This window comes from Mastomys coucha, unplaced genomic scaffold (genome assembly GCF_008632895.1).
Source record: "Mastomys coucha isolate ucsf_1 unplaced genomic scaffold, UCSF_Mcou_1 pScaffold21, whole genome shotgun sequence".
Lineage (NCBI taxonomy): Eukaryota > Metazoa > Chordata > Mammalia > Rodentia > Muridae > Mastomys > Mastomys coucha.
The window spans coordinates 16,402,497-16,424,744 of record NW_022196904.1 but is presented as its reverse complement, the minus strand read 5'-3'; the positions used below and the strand labels follow the sequence as shown (position 1 = coordinate 16,424,744).

At 51.2% G+C, this 22,248-nt stretch overlaps 1 protein-coding gene across 4 annotated transcripts; it reads left to right on the top strand.

Annotated features, from left to right (window-relative positions):
- Positions 1-9,559: 9,559 nt before the first annotated feature.
- On the top strand, positions 9,560-17,302 carry Fosb (FosB proto-oncogene, AP-1 transcription factor subunit). Of its 4 annotated transcripts, XM_031385546.1 has the most exons (6): positions 9,560-9,807; positions 10,065-10,630; positions 12,526-12,846; positions 13,291-13,398; positions 14,692-14,847; positions 14,988-17,302. In XM_031385546.1, the coding sequence occupies exons 2-6, from the start codon at positions 10,505-10,507 to the stop codon at positions 14,988-14,990; spliced, it is 714 nt and encodes a 237-aa protein (XP_031241406.1). In that variant the 5' UTR covers positions 9,560-9,807; positions 10,065-10,504; the 3' UTR covers positions 14,991-17,302. The 4 variants fall into 4 exon arrangements, with proteins under 4 accessions (XP_031241406.1, XP_031241404.1, XP_031241405.1 ...); XM_031385544.1 differs by having other exon boundaries at positions 14,692-17,302; XM_031385545.1 differs by lacking the exon at positions 9,560-9,807 and adding an exon at positions 9,869-9,955 and having other exon boundaries at positions 14,692-17,302.
- Positions 17,303-22,248: the final 4,946 nt, after the last annotated feature.

Here is a 22,248-nt window from a genome sequence, read left to right as displayed (position 1 = left end):
ATAGAAGGACAGGTGCCAGTGTGCGAGTTTAGAAGTCAGAGGAAAACTCTTCTATCATGTGGGTCCCAGGGACTCAAGTCATTTTCTTAGGCGTGGTGGCAAGCGCTTTTGCCCACTGACCACCTAGGTGGCCCACTACCCGCTTTAAAGGATTTAGAGATTTCACACTTCTCATGGTGAGAAATGTTATGATCCCACCTCAGGAAAGAATGGGCTCACAGCAAGTACTGGAATCCAGTTTTTTTCTCACCACCACGTACATACCCAGTACACCTGCTGCAAGCGAACCTGACCAAAAGTACAATCAACAAACACCCACATTTCAAATCCTTGAGTTGAAATATCTAAGCCAGGCGATGATGGTGCACGCCCTTAATCCTAACACTTGAGAGGCAGAGGCAGGTGCATCTCTTATGAGTTCGAAACCAACCTGGTCTACAGAGTGAGTTCCAGACAGCCAGGGCTACAGATATACCCTGTCTCGTAACACCAAGAAAAGAGGCTGGAGAGATGGTTCATTCCCAGAAGTCCTGGGTTCAATTCCCAGCAACCACATGGTGGCTCACAACCATCTGTAATGGGATCTGATGCCCTCTTCTGGTGTGTCTGAGGAAAGCAATGGTGTACTCATATACATAAAATAAATAAATAAAAATTTTTTAAAACACCAAGAAAAAATAAAGAAAAAGGAAAAAAAGAAAGAAAAAGAAACAAAAAAAGAAAGGAAAGAAAGAAAGAAAGAAGTAAGAAAATATCTACTACTGCAACTTGGTATTCTCTCTCCGCTTGGAGAACCGGCGTTAGCTTAACCCAGCCTCCAAATCCACTGACTGTCCCGGTAGTTAGAAAGGAATCCTTTTCCTCTTCCTACAGCTCCCTGTCTCCTCGAGGGGCTCCTGCTACTTTAAGACAGAGAACAGTCGATTCGCGTTGCCTAGGCAGCGCCGCTGCGGTCGCCTAGCAACGTCAACAAACCACAGCGCCGGAGCGACTCCGTGCGCCCTCCCCCCGGCCGCCCGCGCTGACGCAGTGACGCGGCAGCCTGTGGCACGCCGTTGCCTAGCGACGGGAAGGTTGTTTGTCCCCGGCCAAGCGGCGCGACCGCGCACAGCAGCCAGGACCAGCCAGGGCAGACAGGCAGCTCGACCCGGAGATGGCAACGAGGGGACACTAATGTCCCCAAATTACCACAATCTGCTTTCTGTTTGCGCCCCCTCCTCCCCGGAGTGCCTGTTTGTCCGGAGCCTCCCGCGCGCTGACTGTCTCCTTCCCCTCAAACCATAGCACACAAAAACAGGAGCACAAAAAGAGGAGAGGTAGCCCTTCTCAAGCGTGTCACTATGACCTCAGATCCTAGGTTTCTGGGTGCAGTGCTGGGTCAGGGGGATTCCCACCACCAATGGAGACGGTTGAGCAGTGTATGACCTGTGCACACGCACACACCTAGGGCCACAGCCCTTGCCCGCCCGCCCTTCCCTCTCTCCCCTGTAGGTTTCTTGCCTACCCGTCTCTCTCCGCCAGTATGAAGCATCCAGGCTCTGTCTGAGAAACTGTCTGCGAACTGGGAGGGTCTACCCTCTGGCCCCAGCACCCCTCCTCCCAAGGTCCCCCATGCTGCAGATTCATGTGACCAGGGCTGGGCTCAGATTCTGAGCAGAGAGAAGCAGGGTGTGACCGCATGAGTGGAGTGAGCTCTGGGGACAGTGCCCAATTGTGTGACAGCAGGTTCCGGGGGGACCATTGTGCATGTGTGTGTGAGTGGTGTGTATTGGTGTGTGTGTGTGTGTGTGTGAGGGCCTCCCAGGTGATCTGGGGAGCTTGAGAATGTGGAAGTGTCTGTGGCTGTCTTCACCTCTAGCAGAGGCATTCTGCCTCCTGTATATTAACTATGTTTGCTCAGACAGTCCACTCAGAGATGCCCTGGGGCTACAGCTGATAGAGCAGCTTGCTTGGCGTGCCCAAGGCCGTGGGTGCAAACCCCAGAACTACAATCCCAGAACTCTCTCTGCACTCTGAATGCGACTTCTCCATTTGTTTTTTGTTTCTTTTTTGACGGAGTCTAACATTGTGCAAATTGCTTCAAACTTTATAGCAGAGGAAGATCGCAATTCTTCTGCCTCCACCTTCTGAGTGCTAGGATTACAGGCATGTACCCTATGCCAATTTTAGACAATATCAGTGATCGAACCCAGGGCCTCACGCCTCCTGGACAAGCGCTGTACCATGGAGCTAGGAGTCTAGTCCCTTTTCTTATCCTTTTTTTTTTTTTTTTTTTTTTTTAAGATAGGTCTTCTTATAACCAAGGCTGGCTTTGTATTCCTAATCCTCCTGCCTCAGCCTTCCAAGTGCTGGGATGATAGGCTTATGCTAAGATAGAGCCTACAGTTTCCAGAGTTGTCTGCCTTTTGCAGTGTACTATGCCTTGTGAGGGACAGGCCCTGAGGGTCTGCATGTGATCACACACCTGAGGGCCTGTTTGCTGTGAGTTTCGTCTTCCATTGCTTTGCAGGGCTGGAAGACACTGCCACACCCACCATGGTGTCAATGCCCATGGACTTGGTTGGACAATGGTGTGAGTCTGTCTGCTCTAACGGGAGGGTCTCTGCTCTGTGTCTTCTGTTTCTCAAATGGGGGTAACACGTCCAGGTGAAGTGCCTCACGCCTGCAGCAATGGCTAGAATGAGACCTTGTCTCAAGCTTTCCCCCCAGAGAAGGAGGGTGTATAATTGCACCCACTCACAAGACTGTTGGTCATAAACAAGTTTGTAAGGAAAATGTTTACAAAGTGCTTGGCACAGCCATGTGTGGTGGTGAACACCTGGATTCTCGTACTTGGAGATCAGGGCCAGGAAGATTAGGAAAAGTTCCAGCCAGGCCTACATATTGAGACTTTATCTCAAAACCAAACCAAACCAAAACAACAACACACACGCACACACACACCCCTCAAATAACTCTGCAAGTTCACATTTTGGGAAAGGCAGGTGGTTGGTAGAGTTTGGGGACTAAGAGTCAAGATTAGAGTCCCTCAGTGGGACCAAGATGTAGAAAAGAAAGAAAAAAGGGCCTGCTAAAGCAGGCCAGGCTAAGGGTAGACTCCTGAAAGGACTTGCTCCAAATGACTGTTGAGGGTAGAGGGCTCTGAGACACTGGAATTGTGGGGGAAACTCTCAGGGAATGACAGAAGCTGGTTCGCAAATTGGTGAGATTAGAAAGTAATGGCCACAAGTATAGGGCACCACGTACAGGCTGGTCTTGAACTTGTAATCCTCCTGCCTCAACCTCCCAACTATTATAGGTCTGTGTCACCAGCCCGATGTATTTGCTTGTCTTGTTTCTTTCTGTGCCCCAGGGCTTCAGTGAATGGGGATGGCTGCAAATCTTTGTGAGTTCGAGGCAGCCTGGTTTACAAAGAGAGTTCCAGGACAGTCAGAGCTACACAGAGAAACCTTGTCTCAAAAAAACAACAAAATATCTGAATGGCTAATTGAATGACTGGGCAGATGGACAGATGGACCGATGGATGGATGGACAAACGGATGGATCCGATCCACAGCCCCTGATCTTTGGGATGGTGGGGAAGGCTTGGTGGCTAACACAGGCTGGCCCAGGGCCCTGCTTCTGGGAACTCTTTTTTTCTTTTGTATCCCCAGGTCTGGGCCACGAAGGGTGTGGAGGGGGCCGGGAAGGGAGTGTCAGGCTCAGTGGCTGCTTGCCCTGGACTCTGGCCCAGAGTGTCTCGGGCGGCTTCTGAGTCACCTTGAAGAAACCCTGGCCACATACCTGATTTCTGACATCACACGACCAGGGTAACCCTGGTGGCCGAGACAAGGAGACTGAATCATGGACTGAAATCAGTCACCTTGGGCACGGGCACGTGGCCACTAGTGACCCCCTGAGACACCCCCGAGTGGCTGTCTGGCTGTGTGGGCATGCAAACCACATCAAGGTCAGTAAAGGCCCTCCAGCCTGAGTCAGGGACAGGGTGGCCACTGCCAGAGACCACCGACCACAGCATCTACAGGACAGGAAGAGAAAGTGGAGGGAGAAAAGACAGAGGGGAGGCCCCAGTCAGGGAGAGGGAAGTGCCTGTGGGGAGAAAAGGGAAGCTGTGGTTTGCGACCAGTAGTCTGGGGACCTGTGGCTGGGATGTGGAATGGGGTCTTCGTGTTTTGCGCACAGAATGGCGAAGTTTCAAGGGAGGCTCAGAGGACAATGGAGTCAGCAGACAATGGGCTCTTACACTTGCTCACGCAGGCACATGCGCACAAAAGCCAGTGTGGGAGTCCTAGCCTCCAGCCAGACACACACAAGTCTGTCCCCACCAGGCTTGCTTCCTTTACCGTACTTAGTGACATCCATAATTCTCATTATGAAGATTACAACTCATGGTATGTGATTATCTCATTTGATATATGGATAACTCACACATTTGCAGTGCATACCTCTTGCCAGGCACTGTTCTAGACTATGCTATGCTAGGGATTGAACCCAGGGCTTCGTGAATGCTGGGCAAACATTCTACCACTAAGCTTGCTCTCAGGCCCTCCCATGTGCCCACTGTTTGTCCCCAAACCTCTGTTTTATATGTAATTCTGAGAGAAGATCTCACTGTCATGCCCAGAGGTGCTTAAACTCACTGTATTACCCAGCCTTGAACTCACTGATCCCTCTGCAGGGATCGTAGGCATGACTGGCTAGACACAGCTAAGTATCTGTCATAACGTATCTGGGGCAGACATCTGTTCAGCTGTATATGTCTATACATTGTTAGGTTTCAAACAAATGGCTGAGGTGCCTATTTAACATATCAAGAGGACCTGGCCACCAAGTTCTCCCTGCAATGCCTCAGCTCCTACAGGCCCTCCTGGCTGGCATACCCCTCCGGCTGCAATGCCTCAGCTCCTACAGGCCCTCCTGGCTGGCATACCCCTCCGGCTATGCTGAACTTCTCCAGCCCAGAGGCTCGGCTGGTCTTCCCTATATAATCCAATCATTTTAGCTATCCCCTCTCTTTGTACCTTAAGGCTGCACCTGGCTCCCTGGCTCCCATCCTCATCTCCCCACATGGCTCAGGGTAACCTCGACTCTGGACTCTCCTAAATGTTCCTGCCTCTAGCTATGCTCTCCCACATACCTATAAGAAACTCTCCTCTGCATACTTAGGAACAGTCACGTTCCCTCCCTTGTCCTTTCTTAATTTCCTTTTCTTTTCATTCATACATATGCTTCTTTGGATTCTGTATTCTATTCTCCCTCCTTAAAACTATACACAGCTAGCCAGGCATGGTGGTGCACGCCTTTAATCCAAGCACTTGAGAGGCAGACACAGGTGGATCTCTGTGAGTTTGAGACCAGCCTGGTCTACAGAGTGAGTTCCAGGCCAGGCAGGACTACACAGTGAGATCCTGTCTCAAAAAGAAAAATGTACACACACCACCCCCTGCAAGTCAGAAGCCCATCGATCCCCCGGCAGCTTGTGTAGAGCAGGTTGTTTCAAATGCCTGGAGTCAGGTCTGACACTCATACACAATGTCCCTGCCACCAGTTGATCCAGCAGCTCCATTCGAAGGAACAGAGAGATCCAGATAACCGTGTTGCCCCGTCAGACCTTATGAATGATGACGTGAATGGAGGCTGATGCCTGTAACTCCAGCACTCAGGAGGCTGAAGCAGGTGGATTACAGGGAGTTAGTTGAAGGCTAGCCTGTGTTATAGAGTAAGACTGCTTCAAACAAGAGAAATGAGAGCTGAGAAAAAATGGCTCAGTGGGTAGAGGCGCTTGCCTGCAAGTCCAAGGACCTGAGTTCAATTCCTGTCATTCTCATGATGGAAGAAGAAACTCCTTCAAGGTGTCACACACACACACACACAGAGAGAGAGAGAGAGAGAGAAATAAAAATACTTTTTTTTTGTTTTTGTTTTTTGTTTTTCGAGACAGGGTTTCTCTGTGTAGACCTGGCTGTCCTGGAACTCACTCTGTAGACCAGGCTGGCCTCGAACTCAGAAATCTGCCTGCCTCTGCCTCCCAAGTGCAGGGATCAAAGGCATGCACCACCACCGCCTGGCATAAAAATACTTTTTGATTTAAAAGAACAAAGAAACTTCAACACATGGTCAGGCTGGGGTGTGGCTCTGGTGGTAATGCCTGCCTCAGATGTATGTAGCAATCCAATGAATTCTAGACCAGCCTGGGCTACATAATAATTCCCTGACTCAAAATGAAATAGCAGGGCTAAAGAGATGCCCCTGACAGCTAAGAGCATAAGTTTCTGTGTGCTTTGTGTTCCGCTCCTGTCTCCCTGTGTGTATAGACACTTGTCCTATAAGGTGGTGGTGTGAGCTGGTGTCTCTCTGTGCAGGTGTGTGTCTAGGCTCTAGGTGGCTGTGGGCTGCTACTTGTGGACAGATGTCTGAGTGTCCTTGTGGTGGCATTTTGGGTGCCTGAACTACTGTGTCAGGGTCTGAGGGCTTTGGGGCAGGCAGAGTGGGTGGCTTTGTGTCTCCTTTAACCCACAGGAAAGGAGAGGAGAGGCTGAGGTGGGCAGAGCACTAAGGGGTTACTCCCTGTCTGATGCCTGAGTCGAGTCATGGCCTACCAGTGGCTGCTTTGTCATCTCTGAGTACCTGTCCCTCCCTCCTGACAGGAGCAGACAGAGGGGGCGTGAGGAACCAGGTGGGAGGTGGTCTGAGGGCAGGCTTTTGTCTGGCAATCTCTGTCATCACCTGTTAGCACCCTCCCAGTCCCTTTACCCTTATGGCTTCCCACAACCTTCCCCACTTTTGGTGTAGAGAATCAAGTTTTTCCTTGGTGGTGTTAGAAATCACACCTTTGTCAGTGGTGTTATGGTGTTAGCCCTGAGCTTTTCCTCTCTGGGTCTGTGAGATTCAACATTATTGTTGTTGTTGTTGTTGTTGTTGTTATTATTATTATTATTATTTTGAAACAGGGTCTCGCTGCACATAGCCTGGCTGTCCTGGAACTCACTCTGTAGACCAGGCTGGCCTAGAATTAAGAGATCTGCCTGCTTCTGTCTCCCAGTTGCTGGGATTAAAGGTATAGACCCACCACTTCTGGTGAGATTTAACATAGTTAAAATGCCTCTTGGGGTGAAGAAATGGCTCAGTGGTTAAAAGCACTGGCTGCTCTTACAGAGAACCTGGATTTGGTTCCCAGTAGCCACACAGTGGTTCACAACCAACTCTAACTTCAGTTACAGGGAATCCAATGGCTTTTTTTTTTTTTTTTTACCTCTGTGGGCACCAGGCACACACAGGGTGTACACACACACACATGCGAAAACCTAACAAAACAAAAATACTCATACACATAATATAAAATAAATAATCCTAAAAAAAAAAAAACACGAAGTGGCTCTTTGTTTTCTTCTTTAGATTTTGGGCTGGACCAAGAGTTATGGCACAGTTTCCTCCAAGACTGAAACATTCCATCTGGCAGAGAAGTGCTTTAAACAGGAAAGTAAAAGACTCACCACAGGAAGTCTCTGAAACTGACCACATTTATGAAGCCCCTCCCTGCCAAAGTAAGCAATAAGGACTAGGAGTCTCTCCACTCCCCAAGTGGAAGGATGCCAAGCTGCAAAGGAGACCCTGGCCACAGACTCAGAACCCAGCCAAGCTGCCCGCAAGGGGGTTAGACCAACTAAGACACCCGGAGAGAGCACCCTCCAACTTGTGGAGCAGTCTTCAGGCTGGGCAGGGTGCTCTAGGCTCCCAGCATTGTGAGCGGTCCCTTATGCTGGGGCGGGCTTGGGCGAAGCATCTGTCTCTGAGTGACTTCTGCTCCTGTAAGTCACCCCTCACCCATGCATATTCCTGTAAGTAATCCTAATAGAAAACTCACTGGTTCAGTAAGTTGGACTTTGGTATCTTCTGAGCTGGCTTCCTATCCAGGATGAGTGGACATGTGTGTGTGGCATCTCCCCAGGGAAAGTTTTCTTTCCAAAGGCTTGGTCTGGGGTCTTCCAGGCTTTTCGCAGTTGCTGGTGGCATCCTTCTTAGTGGATGTTTTAAGAATCAGAACCCTGGCCAGCAATGCAGCTGCATTGACAGAGGGCTCCCCTACATCCCCAGCAACACATAAACCAGGCCTGGCAACAGTATGGAGGTGACAGCAAGATGTTTATGGTCATCCTTGGATACATAGTAAATTCCAGTCTTTGTTTTAAAACAAGCAAACAAACAAACAAGCAAGCAAACAAACAGGACATAAGATCAGATATGTTCACTGCCTGGCACAGCGGAAGGTGCCTTTAACTCCAACACATAAGAGGTAGAGGGCATCCTGGCCTATGCCAACAGTACATAATAAAGCCCTATCTCAAAAACAGACAGAGAGAAAGGAGGGGGGAGGGGGCAGAAAAAGGAGGAGGGGATGTTCACAATAATATATATATATTCTTCCCTTCTGTATGGGGATAGAACCCAGGACTTCACACATGCTAGACAGACATTCTACTTTAAGCTACATTCCAGCCCTCATATCCCCTTTTATTTAAATTATTAATATTGATATTATATTACTACATATGAGTACTAGTTGGTTCCTGCCTCTACACACGTGTGGAGATCAGAGAACAATTTTTAGGAATCATTTCTCTTCTTCCACCGTCAGTCCCAAGAATGGAACTCAGGTCGGCAGGTATGTATAGCAAGCTCCTTTGCCTGTGAACCACGTAGCTGGAGCTGACGCCCGTGGATTGCTAAACACATTTCACCAATTATATTAATACATTAGTATTTTATTTATTTATTTTTCTAGAAAGGGTTTCTCTGTGTAGTTCTGGCTGTCCTGGAACTCAGTCTGTAGATCAGGCTGGTCTCGAACTCACAGAGATCCTCCTGCTTCTGCTGGGATTAAAGATGTGTGCTTCTGCTGCAGCTGCCACCACCACCTTCCCCACCAGACACCACCAATTATTATTGTTCTTAATTACACACACTTTATTCTCTGTCTCCTGGGCTAAGTGGGAAGGAGAGGCTTCCAACACCATCAAGCCTGAAGAACTCACCGGGTGTGGGTTCCTACCTGCTCCAATTCTGCATGCAGGTCCCCCAGATTCAGGGACCCGGAGATGCCACCTATTCTTTGCTTAGTTATAAGTACTGAAGTTTTAGATCAGGGAGGAAGCACATTTTCCAAGCTCACCGAGTCACACAGAGTCCGGGGCAAAGCTAGTGGGAAGGGGATTGCATCCTTACCCATCCCTACTCCTGGGAATATCACAGACCCTCCAACTCTCCCTGAGCCTCAGTTTCCCCACCTAGACTGATTACACCCCTCTCGCCAGAATCTGCACTGGGGACCTTGCTCTTTTTCACCAGCGGGGGCGCTGCACCGGCTTGGGAAGGGTTGGGGTCTCAGGGGTAAAAGCAGGCCTGGGGATCTGGAGTTGCACATTCTCCAACCAGGTTCAGCAGGGGCCTTCCCAGGGAGTTCAGGCGCCTGTCAATCTCAGCCTCCGGGACAGCGTGGAACTGCGCAGGCGCGGGCGGGTTCCGCACAGCGCAACGGCGGGTGCGCGCGGGAGCGAGGGATTCCCTCTGACGTCATTGCTAGGATACCAAACAAACACTCGGCCGCTCTAGCCGAGCTCCTTATATGGCTAATTGCGTCACAGGAACTCCGGGGAGGGCGGGGCGGGATCCCCTCCCGCGGAGCCCCTCAGAACGCAGCCTTGGGGACCCCCGAGACCCCCAAGGTCACTCTATGGGCAGGTGGCAGGTGCACGAGGCCCTGGGGGGCGCCACAAGGGGCTCAGGCGGCGGGAAGGGAGAGTTCGGAAGGTTTGTGCATGGAGTTGCGGGTGACGCAAGCAGGGGGGGCGGGTCCGGAGGCATAAATTCAGCCCGGCAGCTCCCGGTTTCATTCATAAGACTGGAGCGGCTACGCCGGAGACACGCGGAACCGGGGCTTGCTGGACTTGACTACTTGGTGACTCTTTCTTTTTCTTCTTCTTGGAGGCCGTGAAAAATTTATATATTTATATATACTTTTTTTTTTAAAACTGGAGAGAAAGTTTTGTGGGTTTCCTTTTTGCAAGACTCTTTCTAGATCGTTCTTCCGATTCGTCCGGAGGATAGACTTACTTTCTGCGAGCTTCTGGATCGCGCCCCTCTGCCCTCCCTCATATCTTGGGACGCCTGGACAGGATTGGAACGGCATCTGAAGCGCACGCTGCACCGCGGCACTGCCCGGCGGGTTTCTGGGCGGGGAGCGATCCCCGCGTCGCCCCCCGTGAAACCGACAGAGCCTGGACTTTCAGGAGGTACAGCGGCGGTCTGAAGGGGACCTGGGATCTTGCAGAGGGAACTTGCATCGTAACTCGGGCAGTTCTCCGAGCCGGAGACTAAGCTTCCCCGAGCAGCGTACTTTGGAGACGTGTCCGGTCTACTCCGGACTCGCATCTCATCCCACTCGGCCATAGCCTTGGCTTCCCGGCGACCTCAGCGTGGTCACAGGGGCCCCCCTGTGCCCAGGGAAATGTTTCAAGCTTTCCCCGGAGACTACGACTCCGGCTCCCGGTGTAGCTCATCACCCTCCGCCGAGTCTCAGTACCTGTCTTCGGTGGACTCCTTCGGCAGTCCATCCACCGCCGCCGCCTCCCAGGTAAGTTCTAGATCGCAATGATGCTACTTACTTTGGTGGTTGTGGAAAAAAAAATGCTTCTTCTAGGCTAAAGTGTGGATGGAGCATCCTCTCAAATAGAGACGCGCCAAAACCCAGGATCTGGGAATGCAATAGCTCGGTTTGCGCTTTTTTGTTGTTGTTTGCAAACTGCCAAGAATAGAGTGATGTTTGCAAAGGGTTATTTGCGCGGAGCGCGGGAAAGGAATGCAGCTGGGCAAACTCTGGCGATACCCGGTGCAAAGTATATACTCGGTGGTTAGCAGAAGCTGAGAACTTTTAGCCGAAATCCAGCTTCCCTAAGCAGAAGATAGACAAGTGGGGGAAGAAAAACAAAACAGAAAAAAAAAATCCCAGAGAAGCTTCCAGTAGCCTCCTCCTCTTCCCTCCTCTTTCAAAGCGTGGACTGCGGGTCCACGGTCACCCTCCACCCTGCAAGAATTCAGGCCTCGAACCCCGGTCACGCTGCCTCCGCCTCCTGCGCGGAGACGTAACGGGGGACCCGTGCGTAAAGGCTGACGCGCTGGAATCCTCCGTCTGACGCGGGGCACGCACGGCGCGCTGCGCCCCCTCCGCCCGCCCCGCCCCTGACGTCCCGGGCACGTTCTATTTTGGAACGCCGAGGCCACGTTGCTAAGGGAGGGGGCAGCGCGGCTTTGTGATTGGCTGTCGCGGAGCGGGCTTTAGCCAATCAACGTTCCCTTCCTATTTGTAGAGCGTAGCTCCCTTCCTTGCTTTTTGTGGTTCTTCCCGTGCTGGGGGTCTCCACGAGGGAGAGCTAGGGGATTCTTGTCGCGACCTGGCGACTCGGTGCCAACCTATGGGTCTGCGAGGACCTTTTGTGGACCTGGTCCCTCTGTTGTCATAAGCTAGAGGCTTTTGGCTGAGTGTTAGCGCCTCGAAGGCCTCATCCCTTTTCCAGGCACACGAATACGAGTGCTCTAGACATTCAGAGTACTGAGCTCTAGACATTCAGTCCTTCCGAGGTGTTCAAACACTAGATGAGCTAACCTACTGAGAGGCAGCCAGGTGGTCTCTAAAAGGTCCTCCTTCCCTTGGTTCCCAGGGCCCTGATTGGCCAGGGATTCAGCCCTTCCCTCGCCACGCCCCCTAGAGTAGTTAAGCCTCTAGGATTCCACTTGCGGGAACCGGGGGGCGGGGGGGGGGCGGCGTGATGGACGCTTCTTGGGTTCGGGGACGCAGGTCCTATGACACCCCATCACCTGCAAGACAGTCTGAGAGATTCTCGCTGTCACTTTTCTCTGCCTATCAGTCCACTGAAACCTGTCAGTCTCACTGGGGAAGAGACAGATACTCGGAAGGGATGCTCTCAACTCTTAGGCCGGTCCCCCAACACCGTTGGAACTGGGATCTCCGCCCCTGCGGGAGCCCTCATGCAGTGAGGGGTGTGTTTGTGTGTGAGTGGAGGAGAGGAAGGCTTGGGCTAAGGCCTCTCCCTCTCCCTCCCTCTGTGGTGGGGGTGGGGTGTTTTGGCTGTATGTGTGTGTGAATGTCTATGGCTCCATCCCGGGAGGTTTTGTCACCAGGTTCTGTCCAGCCTCCTCTCCCACCCACCCCCCCACACCTAAGAGTCACCAACCCGGGGTGTGATTCACCACCCGCTGGAACCGTGCAACCTTTCCCCGAGGAAGAAGGAGGAGGTAGAAGGCAGTTGAACAGAATCCTCTCATTAACCACTGCGTCACGGTGTAGTGGAAGGGTGGGTGTTGTGGCTTTTTGCCTGTGACACACACATCCACACCCGCTCACCCTGTGCTCACTCACAGGGGTCGGTGTGTGTTATGTGTGTTGGGCGTGTGTGTGTCGGTGGCTTTGTTTGTGTGTCTACGCCTGTGTGTGTATGTCTCACCCCGTAGGAGTGCGCCGGTCTCGGGGAAATGCCCGGCTCCTTCGTGCCAACGGTCACTGCAATCACAACCAGCCAGGACCTTCAGTGGCTCGTGCAACCCACCCTCATCTCTTCCATGGCCCAGTCCCAGGGGCAGCCTCTGGCCTCCCAGCCTCCAGCTGTTGACCCTTATGACATGCCAGGAACCAGCTACTCAACCCCGGGCCTGAGTGCCTACAGCACTGGCGGGGCAAGTGGAAGTGGTGGGCCTTCAACCAGTACAACCACCAGTGGACCAGTGTCTGCCCGCCCAGCCAGAGCCAGGCCTAGAAGACCCCGAGAAGAGACAGTAAGTATGAGGCCCCAGGAGTGGGTGTGGAGGAGCCTAGGCATGTGGGCTCAGTTGGTACAGTGCTTGCTAGCATGCATGAGGTAGATCCCCAGCACAGCATAAACCAGGAGTGGTTATGCAGGCCTGGAACCCCAGCTCTCAGGAGGTAGAGTCAGGAGGAACAGGAGTTCGAGGCCAGCCTGTGCTACTTATTGAGTCCAGCCTGGACTGCAAGAGATTTTTATTTTAAAAAAGTTGGCCTGGGGGCGAGGGGGAGAATAGGAGGTGACAGTAATTTTGTCACTTAATAGTTGGAGGTTCCTCTGAGGCCTCAAGCCTGAAGGAACTTTATCATTCCTGTCAGTGAGGAGTAGGAGTTGTTATTTGGGGTTCAGGAGGAAGGGGTTTTCTCAGGGCTGATAGATGTACCCCAGATCTCATGGTCCTTATCTCTTGATTCAGCTTACCCCAGAAGAAGAGGAAAAGCGAAGGGTTCGCAGAGAGCGGAACAAGCTGGCTGCAGCTAAATGCAGAAACCGTCGGAGGGAGCTGACAGACCGACTCCAGGCGGTAAGGAGGGGTTTTGGTTGTCTCAAGGCTGTGCTGGGAGCACTCTGCCTTATTCTTTCCCCATTTCTTACTGTGCCTGTGTCCTAAACGAGGAATACCTTTCTTAGGGAGCAAGGGTCAGTACACCCTGATGGAGCAGCTCTATACGCATGCTCAGACTCCGTGCCCGCTCACTTCTGGCTTTTCTCCACTTTCCCTGGATATGTCCCCACATGTCACCCTCCTGGCTTTCTCTCAGCTACGGAAACAAGCTGGAGGAGGGAATTCTCTCACCTTCCTTCGCAAAAGAATAATCCATTTTACCTCCTTGCCTCCATTTTTTTTTCCTGAGCCGGGATCTACCTGTGTAGTTCAGCCCTCCACCCCCAACTTGATAGCCCCAAGTCTCAGCCCCTGCCTGAGATGCCATCATCCCGGCTGGCTCTGGCTCGAAACCATTTTGTGCTAAGTCAGTTCCTTACTTGCTACCGCAGCCATCTACAGTTCTCCTGAACTTGAGCTGGTGGCGCCCTCCAAACCCACTTCTTTCTCTCTTCTACCTCAGTGTAAGCCCCCCACCTCATGCCTGCCCCTTGAAACCAGGGCGTGCTTCTGATTTCCTGTCGGGAGGCTGAAGGAGATGGGTAACAGAACCTCAATTAAAAACAACACAAGCATTATTTACTGACTCAACAAACCGCAGGGTTTTTCTCCCCCTCCACTCTTAAAATTATTTCGTTTGTTTATTTATTATTTGCTTATGTCTGAGTGCGTGCTGGTGCGCCACAGCACACATAGTAGGTCAGAGGGCAATTTTCAGAGTGGGTTCTCTCCTTCTATGTTGTGGGTCTCAGGAATCGAACTCTATTTACTAGGCTTGCTGGCAGTCTCCTTGCAGTGAGCTACATTGCCCCCTTCTGCCCCTTTACGGCAGAGTACTTCTTAGAGTCTGGCCGTAAAGAAATAGCCACCCCGCTCCCGCTTGTTTCAGCCCCTGAATGTTGAGATTACAGGTGTTCACCACCACACCAGGCTTGGACTTCTTGCCCATCAGAGAGGTTCATCCCTGCCTAGCCTTTCCCCAACCATCTCTTAGTCTGATGGGGAAACCGAGGCACCGAGTAGCAGTAGTCTACCAGGAGTTCCTCTTAGGGGACGTTCCCCTCGGTTGGTAGGGAGCCGTCCAGCCCCCTGGATCGGCAACGAGAATGTCTGTGGGTGGGGTTGGGGTGGGTGAAGCCACTCTGTGTGGTCGCTGACCAGCACATCTCCTTTCTCTGTCTCCTATGACCTGGCCCTGCTGGGCTCCATTAGGAAACGGATCAGCTTGAAGAGGAAAAGGCAGAGCTGGAGTCGGAGATCGCCGAGCTGCAAAAAGAGAAGGAACGGCTGGAGTTTGTCCTGGTGGCCCACAAACCGGGCTGCAAGATCCCCTACGAAGAGGGGCCGGGGCCAGGCCCGCTGGCCGAGGTGAGAGATTTGCCAGGGTCAACATCCGCTAAGGAAGACGGCTTCGGCTGGCTGCTGCCGCCCCCTCCACCACCGCCCCTGCCCTTCCAGAGCAGCCGAGACGCACCCCCCAACCTGACGGCTTCTCTCTTTACACACAGTGAAGTTCAAGTCCTCGGCGACCCCTTCCCCGTTGTTAGCCCTTCGTACACTTCCTCGTTTGTCCTCACCTGCCCGGAGGTCTCCGCGTTCGCCGGCGCCCAACGCACCAGCGGCAGCGAGCAGCCGTCCGACCCCCTGAACTCGCCCTCCCTTCTTGCTCTGTAAACTCTTTAAACAAACAAAACAAACAAACCTGCAAGGAACAAGGAGGAGGAGGAGGAAGAGGAGGAGAGGGGAGGAAGCGGTGCGGGTGTGTGTGTGTGGACACCCCTTGACTCTTCTGTCTGACCACCTGCCGCCTCTGCCATCGGACATGACGGAAGGACCTCCTTTGTGTTTTGTGCTCCGTCTCTGGTTTTCTGTGCCCCGGCGAGACCGGAGAGCTGGTGACTTTGGGGACAGGGGGTGGGGCGGGGATGGACACCCCTCCTGCAAATATCTCTTTGTCCTGTTACTTCAACCCAACTTCTGGGGATAGGTGGCTGGGTGGGTGGGATGCAACGCCCACCTTTGGTGTCTTGCGTGAGGCTGGAGGGGAAAGGGTGCTGGGTGTGGGGTGCAGGGTGGGTTGAGGTGGAGCTGGCATGCACCCCCCAGAGAGACCCCAACGAGGAAATGACAGCACCGTCCTTCTCTCCCCCCACCCACCCATCCACCCTCCAGGGTGCCGGGTGACCAAGATAGCTCTGTTTTGCTCCCTCGGGCCTTAGCTGATTAACTTAACATTTCCAAGAGGTTACAACCTCCTCCGGGACGAATTGAGCCCCCGACTGAGGGAAGTCGATACCCGCTTTGGGAGTTTGCTAACCCCACTTCCCGCTGATTCCAAAATGTGAACCCCTATCTGACTGTTCAGTCTTTCCCTCCTGGGAAAACTGGCTCAGGCAGATTGGATTTTTTTTTCTCATCTGCTACGGAGCCCCCTCCCAACTCAGGCCCGCTCCCACCCCTGTGCAGTATTATGCCATGTCTCTCTCACCCCCACCCCCACCCCCACCCCGGGCGCCCTTGGCCGTCCTCGTTGGGCCTTACTGGTTTCGGGCAGCAGGGGGCGCTGCGACGCCCGCCTTGCTGGAGCGCTTTATACTGTGAATGAGTGGCCAGATTGCTGGGTGCGCCGCCGGATGGGATTGACCCCCAACCCTCCAGAGCCTTCCCTGGGCCTCCCCCTTTTTCACTTGCCTCCGCCATCCCCTTGACAGGGAGTTAGACTCAAAAGGAGTGACCACGATGCATCCCCCCGTGGCCTTCTTGCTCAGGCCCCAGACTTTTTCTCTTAAGTCCTTCGCCTTCCCCAGCCTAGGACGCCAACTTCTCCCCACCCTGGGAAGCCCCGCATCCTCTCACAGAGGTCGAGGCAATTTCCAGAGAAGTTTTCAGGGCTGAGGCTTTGGCTCCCCTATCCTCGATATTTGAACCCCCAAATATTTTTGGACTGGCATACTTAAGAGGGGGCTGAGTTCCCACCACCCCACTCCATGCAATTCCTCCAGTCCCAAAGACGAGGCTCTTCCCTCCAGCTTTCACCTCGTGAGAATTCCACGAGTCAGATTTCTATTTTTTAATATTGGGGAGATGGGCCCTACCGCCCCTCCCCGTGCTGCATGGACCATTCCATACCCTGTCCTGGGTCCTCGGTTCCAAGCCTAATCCCACCTACCCCTACCCCCAGCTATTTATCCCTTTCCTGGTTCCCAAAAAGCACTTATATCTATTATATATAAATAAATATATTATATATGAGTGTGCGTGTGTGTGCGTGTGCGTGCGTGCGTGCGAGCTTCCTCGTTTTCAAGTGTGCTGTGGAGTTCAAAATCGCTTCTGGGGATTTGAGTCAGACTTTCTGACTGTCCCTTTCCTAACTGTCACTTTTTTGTTGTTGTCTCGGCCCCTCTGGCTGTTGGAGACAGTCCCGGCCTCTCCCTTTATCTTTTCTCAAGTCTGTCTCGCTCAGGCCACTTCCAACATGGCTCCTTTCTCAATGGCCCCGATCTCCCGTCTGTTTGTTAATTCTGGATTTGTCGGGAACATGCAATTTTACTTTTGTAAGTAAGTGTGACTGGGTGGTAGATTTTTACAATCTATATCGTTGAGAATTCTGGGTGGAAATGTCTGATCAGGAGAAGGGCCTGCCGCTGACGACCACAATCATTGACTCCATAGCCCTCACCCAGGCTGTATTTGTGATTTTCTTAATTTTGTTTTTTGTATTTTGCACCTGACCCCGGGGGTGCTGGGGCAGTCTAGCACTGAGCAACTCCCCTCCCCCCTTGGTTCTGCACTGTCGCCAATAAAAAGCTTTTGAAAAAATGTATCCTTCAGGTCAAAGTGTCTGTTTTCCCTGGGCACCTATTACATGGCTTCCTTTCAGTAAGACAGAATTTGGATTTGCTAAGAAGGTCTTGCAGGCACTTAGTGGGACGCCTGATGAATCAGGGCCTACAGCGGGACTCAAGGGAACTGGATACTTCCTAAGTCTTCCCATGTTCCCAAGCTGGGCCACCTACTTGTAAAAATAAGGGGCAGAAAAGTGTAAGGTACCGATTTGTTGAAGGGTCTGGGAGACTTCATGGTCTGGGAAGAATTTATTCAGGACCTTGGGTGTGCAATGACTTCAGCAACAGCTAAGGAGGTGTAAAAGCTGGGCACACTAGCTGGGCAAACCCTAGCATTTGGGAGGTGGAGGCAAAGGGATCAAGAGTTCAATGTCATGTGGATGGTAGATACTAGGCGCAAAAAAGATCTGTTATGGGGAGAGGGCTTGGTACACCAGGGGAGCCAGAGGTTCGTGGTGAGGGTAGTAGCAGAGGGCACGTGGAAAGTGAGAGTTGCCTCAGGGAGATTCTACAGGCAATGACGTTCTTAGAATGCAGAGTTCAGATGCTCCTTAGAGAGCACTAGAGAGCCGCAGCAGAGAACAGAGGAGAAAGTTAGCGTTAGGTGGTCTCTTCTAGCCGAGCTCATCCCAGGCTGAGGACACTGAGGGTTTCAAGAAGAATCGAGAATGGGAAGCAAAGGAGAGGAAGGAGCCAAGAGGCATGGAGGAGGCAGAACACATGCCTCTTCTTTAATAGCAAGCTGCGGGAGGAGATGCTCACCAGTCGGGTGGTCTAGGGCGTTCTTGGAAAAGACAAGGCATTTGCTCGAGCCTAGGTTCCCCCTTTCTTGCTCTTCTGTCAGTTTGTCTTCCATTAAGTGTGTGTCTCAAGGCCACCCCGCTCAGGTCTCCTTGTGAGATGGCCTTCCATGCTCGAGTTCATTAACACAGTTGCCTGGAGCCGTACTTTCTCCACTGGCTCGGTTACCTCAAAAGACCAGAGCTAGAGGTGTGATCACAACTGTATCCCCATTACTGCTCCAACGCAAAGACAGGGCTGAGCCGGAGTGAACAAATGAACAAATATATGATTAATAAATGCGTGCATGACTAAATACATAAAAGAGCAGATGACTGGATGAGCAAATCGTTGAAGGAGACACAGCAGCATCCTGGAACTGTAGAGACTAATTTCAATCCATTCTCGAGATGTATTTGATCGGAAATTTCTGGGAAAAAAGAGTAACTACGAAGGGAGAATAAATGAGACTAAAGGTGGCTTTAGAGAGGCTAACTCCGTGTTGGTCGCTTTTGTACAAGAATGTGGGTTTGCAGGGAGCAAAATGGGATAGATACTCCCGCCCGAAAGGTGGAATTGAACCACTCTGTCGCTAAACAGCTACAGGTTTGAAGCCTGCACCCCAGACCACTGAGGATCATCCGGGCAGGAGTACTTGGTTTTGGATAGTTATATAAAGGCCAAATATTAGAAAATTTTATGGTTATGGTTATTATTTGTGGGTTACAGTCGATGATTAATTTTAATGGTTTAGAACATTTCTTCACTTTTCCTTGTGAATATGTGTTTGAGCTGAAAAGTGTTCGGTGAAGGACCCTACTAAAAAAAAAAAGTTGCTTCATTTGCATAGCGCCTTGCATTCTGGGAAGCAGCGCCTAAAGTGCCTATCTCCCTAGCTGTTTAAAAGCAGATTTTTTTTGCAAAATGAAAAGTCCGTTTTATTTTTTGTTTGCTTGTTTGTTTGTTTTTTAAAGGAAATATTCCTCATGCGACACTCGGAAGCCCCTTCGTAGCAGAATTCTAGATTTTCTGCGAGCGAGAAGCAAGTCTTTCGTAGGGTCTGATGGCACGCGGCCGCAGAGCGACCCCTGCTGTTCGTTTGTAGAACTGCAAGTGTGTAGGGAACCTGAGTCCCTAGGTGATGGAGTTGACAACCAACTTGTTCCCCTTGCGTTTAGACGCTAAAAATCATCCCTTTTTACATCTGTGTGACTAGGCCAGGGAAACTGAGACACAGACATGGGTAATGCCACAGCCGAGTTCCTGTAGTCCAGCTCCCTAGGGGAAATGAAACCTACACAGTTGTGATTTGAATATGCTTGGTCAATGGGAAGTGGCACTATTGGCAGGTGTGGCCTTATTGGAGGAGGTGTGCCTTGTTAGACAAAGTGTGTTCCTTGGAGGCAAGGCTTTGAGGTCTCATACATATGCTCAAGTCTGGCCAGTGTGATCCTGGCTGTCTGCAGAACACCGTCTCATGGGCTGCCTTCGGATCAAGGTGTACAGCTCTCAGCTTCTTCTCCAGCACCATGTCTACCTGCATGATACCATGCTTCTTTCCACGATGATAACAAACTGTGCCTCTGAATCTGTAAGACGGCCCCAATTACATGTTTTCTTTTATAAGAGTTGCTTTTATGCCGGGCGGTGGTGGCGCACGCCTTTAATCCCAGCACTTGGGAGGCAGAGGCAGGCGGATTTCTGAGTTTGAGGCCAGCCTGGTTTACAGTGTGAGTTCTAGGACAGCCAGGGCTACACAGAGAAACCCTGCCCCCCCCCCAAAAAAAAGACAGAAAATCAGAGTTCCTTTACCTAATTCACAGAGCCCTACAATCTAACATCTTTTGTTCCATGAATACCCCTACCCCAACCTTCTGGAACTGGTTTGAGGAATGCTGCAGGCCCACAGGTGCATTCCTCCTCGTCCTGGTCTCAAGTACTACCACCTAGTTTGGCCTCCCCCGACCTGACCCGGGTTTAAATATTAGAAAACAGTCCCTTTCCAGCCCTGCCACAGACAACCAAACCACCACATGCTTTTACTTACTACCTGACTGCATAGGTGAATACATGCTGTCACAATCTTTCTCCAAGCCTCAGTTTCCCTATCTGCATAATGTGTTGAGACACAGAATTCCCAAGAGCTGTGGTTCTCCTCATTCCTAATGCTGTGACCCTCCAATACATTTCCTCATGTTGTGGTGACCCCCCATCATAAAATTATTTCCATTGATACTTCACAACTGTGATTTTGCTATTGTTATGATTCATAATATAAGCATTTGTGTTTCCCAATGATCTTAGAGGACCCTGTGGAAGAGTTATTTCACCCCCACAGGAGTCCCGAGCACAGGTTAAGAATTCCTGTCTTAGAGGAATCACAATGAACTGCACTTTAGGTCGACTTTAAGGTCCGCCTCTGGGAGGCCCTAGAGCTAGATTACAACTACGTCAATTCTGAACCTTTTGTGTATGGGTGCCCTGAGTTGGGGTGCAGGGATAGGCCAGGGGCTGTAGGGGTCCTGGACCCACTGTTCACCAGGACTCTCCCCTCATCCGATTCTTTGATGTGAACACTATGTCTTAGAAAGCATCTTTAGAAAATGTTATTTAAAAAAACAAAACAAAACTTTTTTCGTGTAGGTACACGTGCAAGGACAACTCGCAGAGTTGGTCCCATCCTTCTACCATGTCCGTTGGAGGAATCACCTTTACCCTCTGGGCCACCTTGCCATTCTGCGTGCAGGTATGTGACATACTGTGATTGTGACCTATGACCTCTCCCTTGCTAAGCAAGTGCCTTATGGGGAGGTAATAGCAACAACAGTTAACTAAATTTTAAAAGTAGAGCTCGGCTGGAGATACAAAGATTGCAGTTTTGATATTTGGGGGGTATCTAATCACTTAACGTAACCCAGGCTGGCCTGGATCTCACTACCCAAACCAGGCTGACCTCTGACTCAGAGATCTGCCTACTTCTGCCTCCTGAATACAGAGGACAGTTTTTGGAAGTTAGTTCTCTCCTTCCATCTTGTGGATTCCAAAGACTGAACTCAGGTCATCAGGCTTGGCTGCAAGTGACTTAGGTGTCTCCCAGAGCCTCTCGATTTCATTGGCTAGATGTGGCACTGCATGCCTGGCTTTCCCACTATACAGCCCTGTGCCTATAACTCCTACCTACTTGGCACCTTGTATATATCTCCTATAATGATACGTACATCAAGAGGCAAGTGACATGGCAATGAACACACAAATCTTAGCATTTCTGTGTTTGTCTTTGCTGTAGCCTATTCTGACAAGCAATGCTGGCTTGCTTCCATGGTGTGAAATAGCCCTTTGCAAGCTTGGTTAGCTGTTTACCACTGAGCCACGCCCCAGCCCCTCCCTGGGGGATTCTAGGCAAGGGTTCTACCACTGAGCAACACCCCACACCCCCTCTATCCCTCTCTGGAAGATTCTAGGCAGTTGTATGCTTAATCTTAGATCTTTTACGACAGAGTCTTACTAGAGCTCAGTTTGACTTTGGACTATGTAGCTGGCCTGGAACTCAGGCCTGGAGCTCAGTGCTGGGATTACAGATGTGTGCCACCATGTCTGGCTGCCCATTAGGCATTTCTGTGTCAGGCATTGATGGCTATTAAGTCCAAACCTTATACATGCTAGGCAAGTGCTCATCCACTGAACTACATCCCTAGCATGGATCTTACAAGGGAATGACTGACATTTGGGAAACAATATCATAGAATAAAACAGTAAAACTGTAGATGCTTCTAGGATTGCACACTTCTGCTAGGTCACACTTGGAAAACGTCCTTTTTTGTTTGTTTGTTTGTTTCTGAGACAGGGTTTCTCTGTGTAGCCCTGGCTGTCCTGGAACTCCCTCCGTAGACTAGGTTGGCCTTGAACTCAGAAATCTGCCTGCCTCTGCCTCCCAAGTGCTGGGATTAAGGGCGTGGGCCACCACCGCCCGGTGCAAACGTTCTTGTTGTTATCATGGATATGTGTGCACACATGTGGAGGTCAGAGGATGACGTAATGGAGACATCTCTGTCTCCCAGTCCTTATTGCCAATATTATTTTGTTTTGTCTGCGAGCATGTTTACATACCAAAGTGCATGCAGTGCCTGCAGAGACCAGAAGGGGG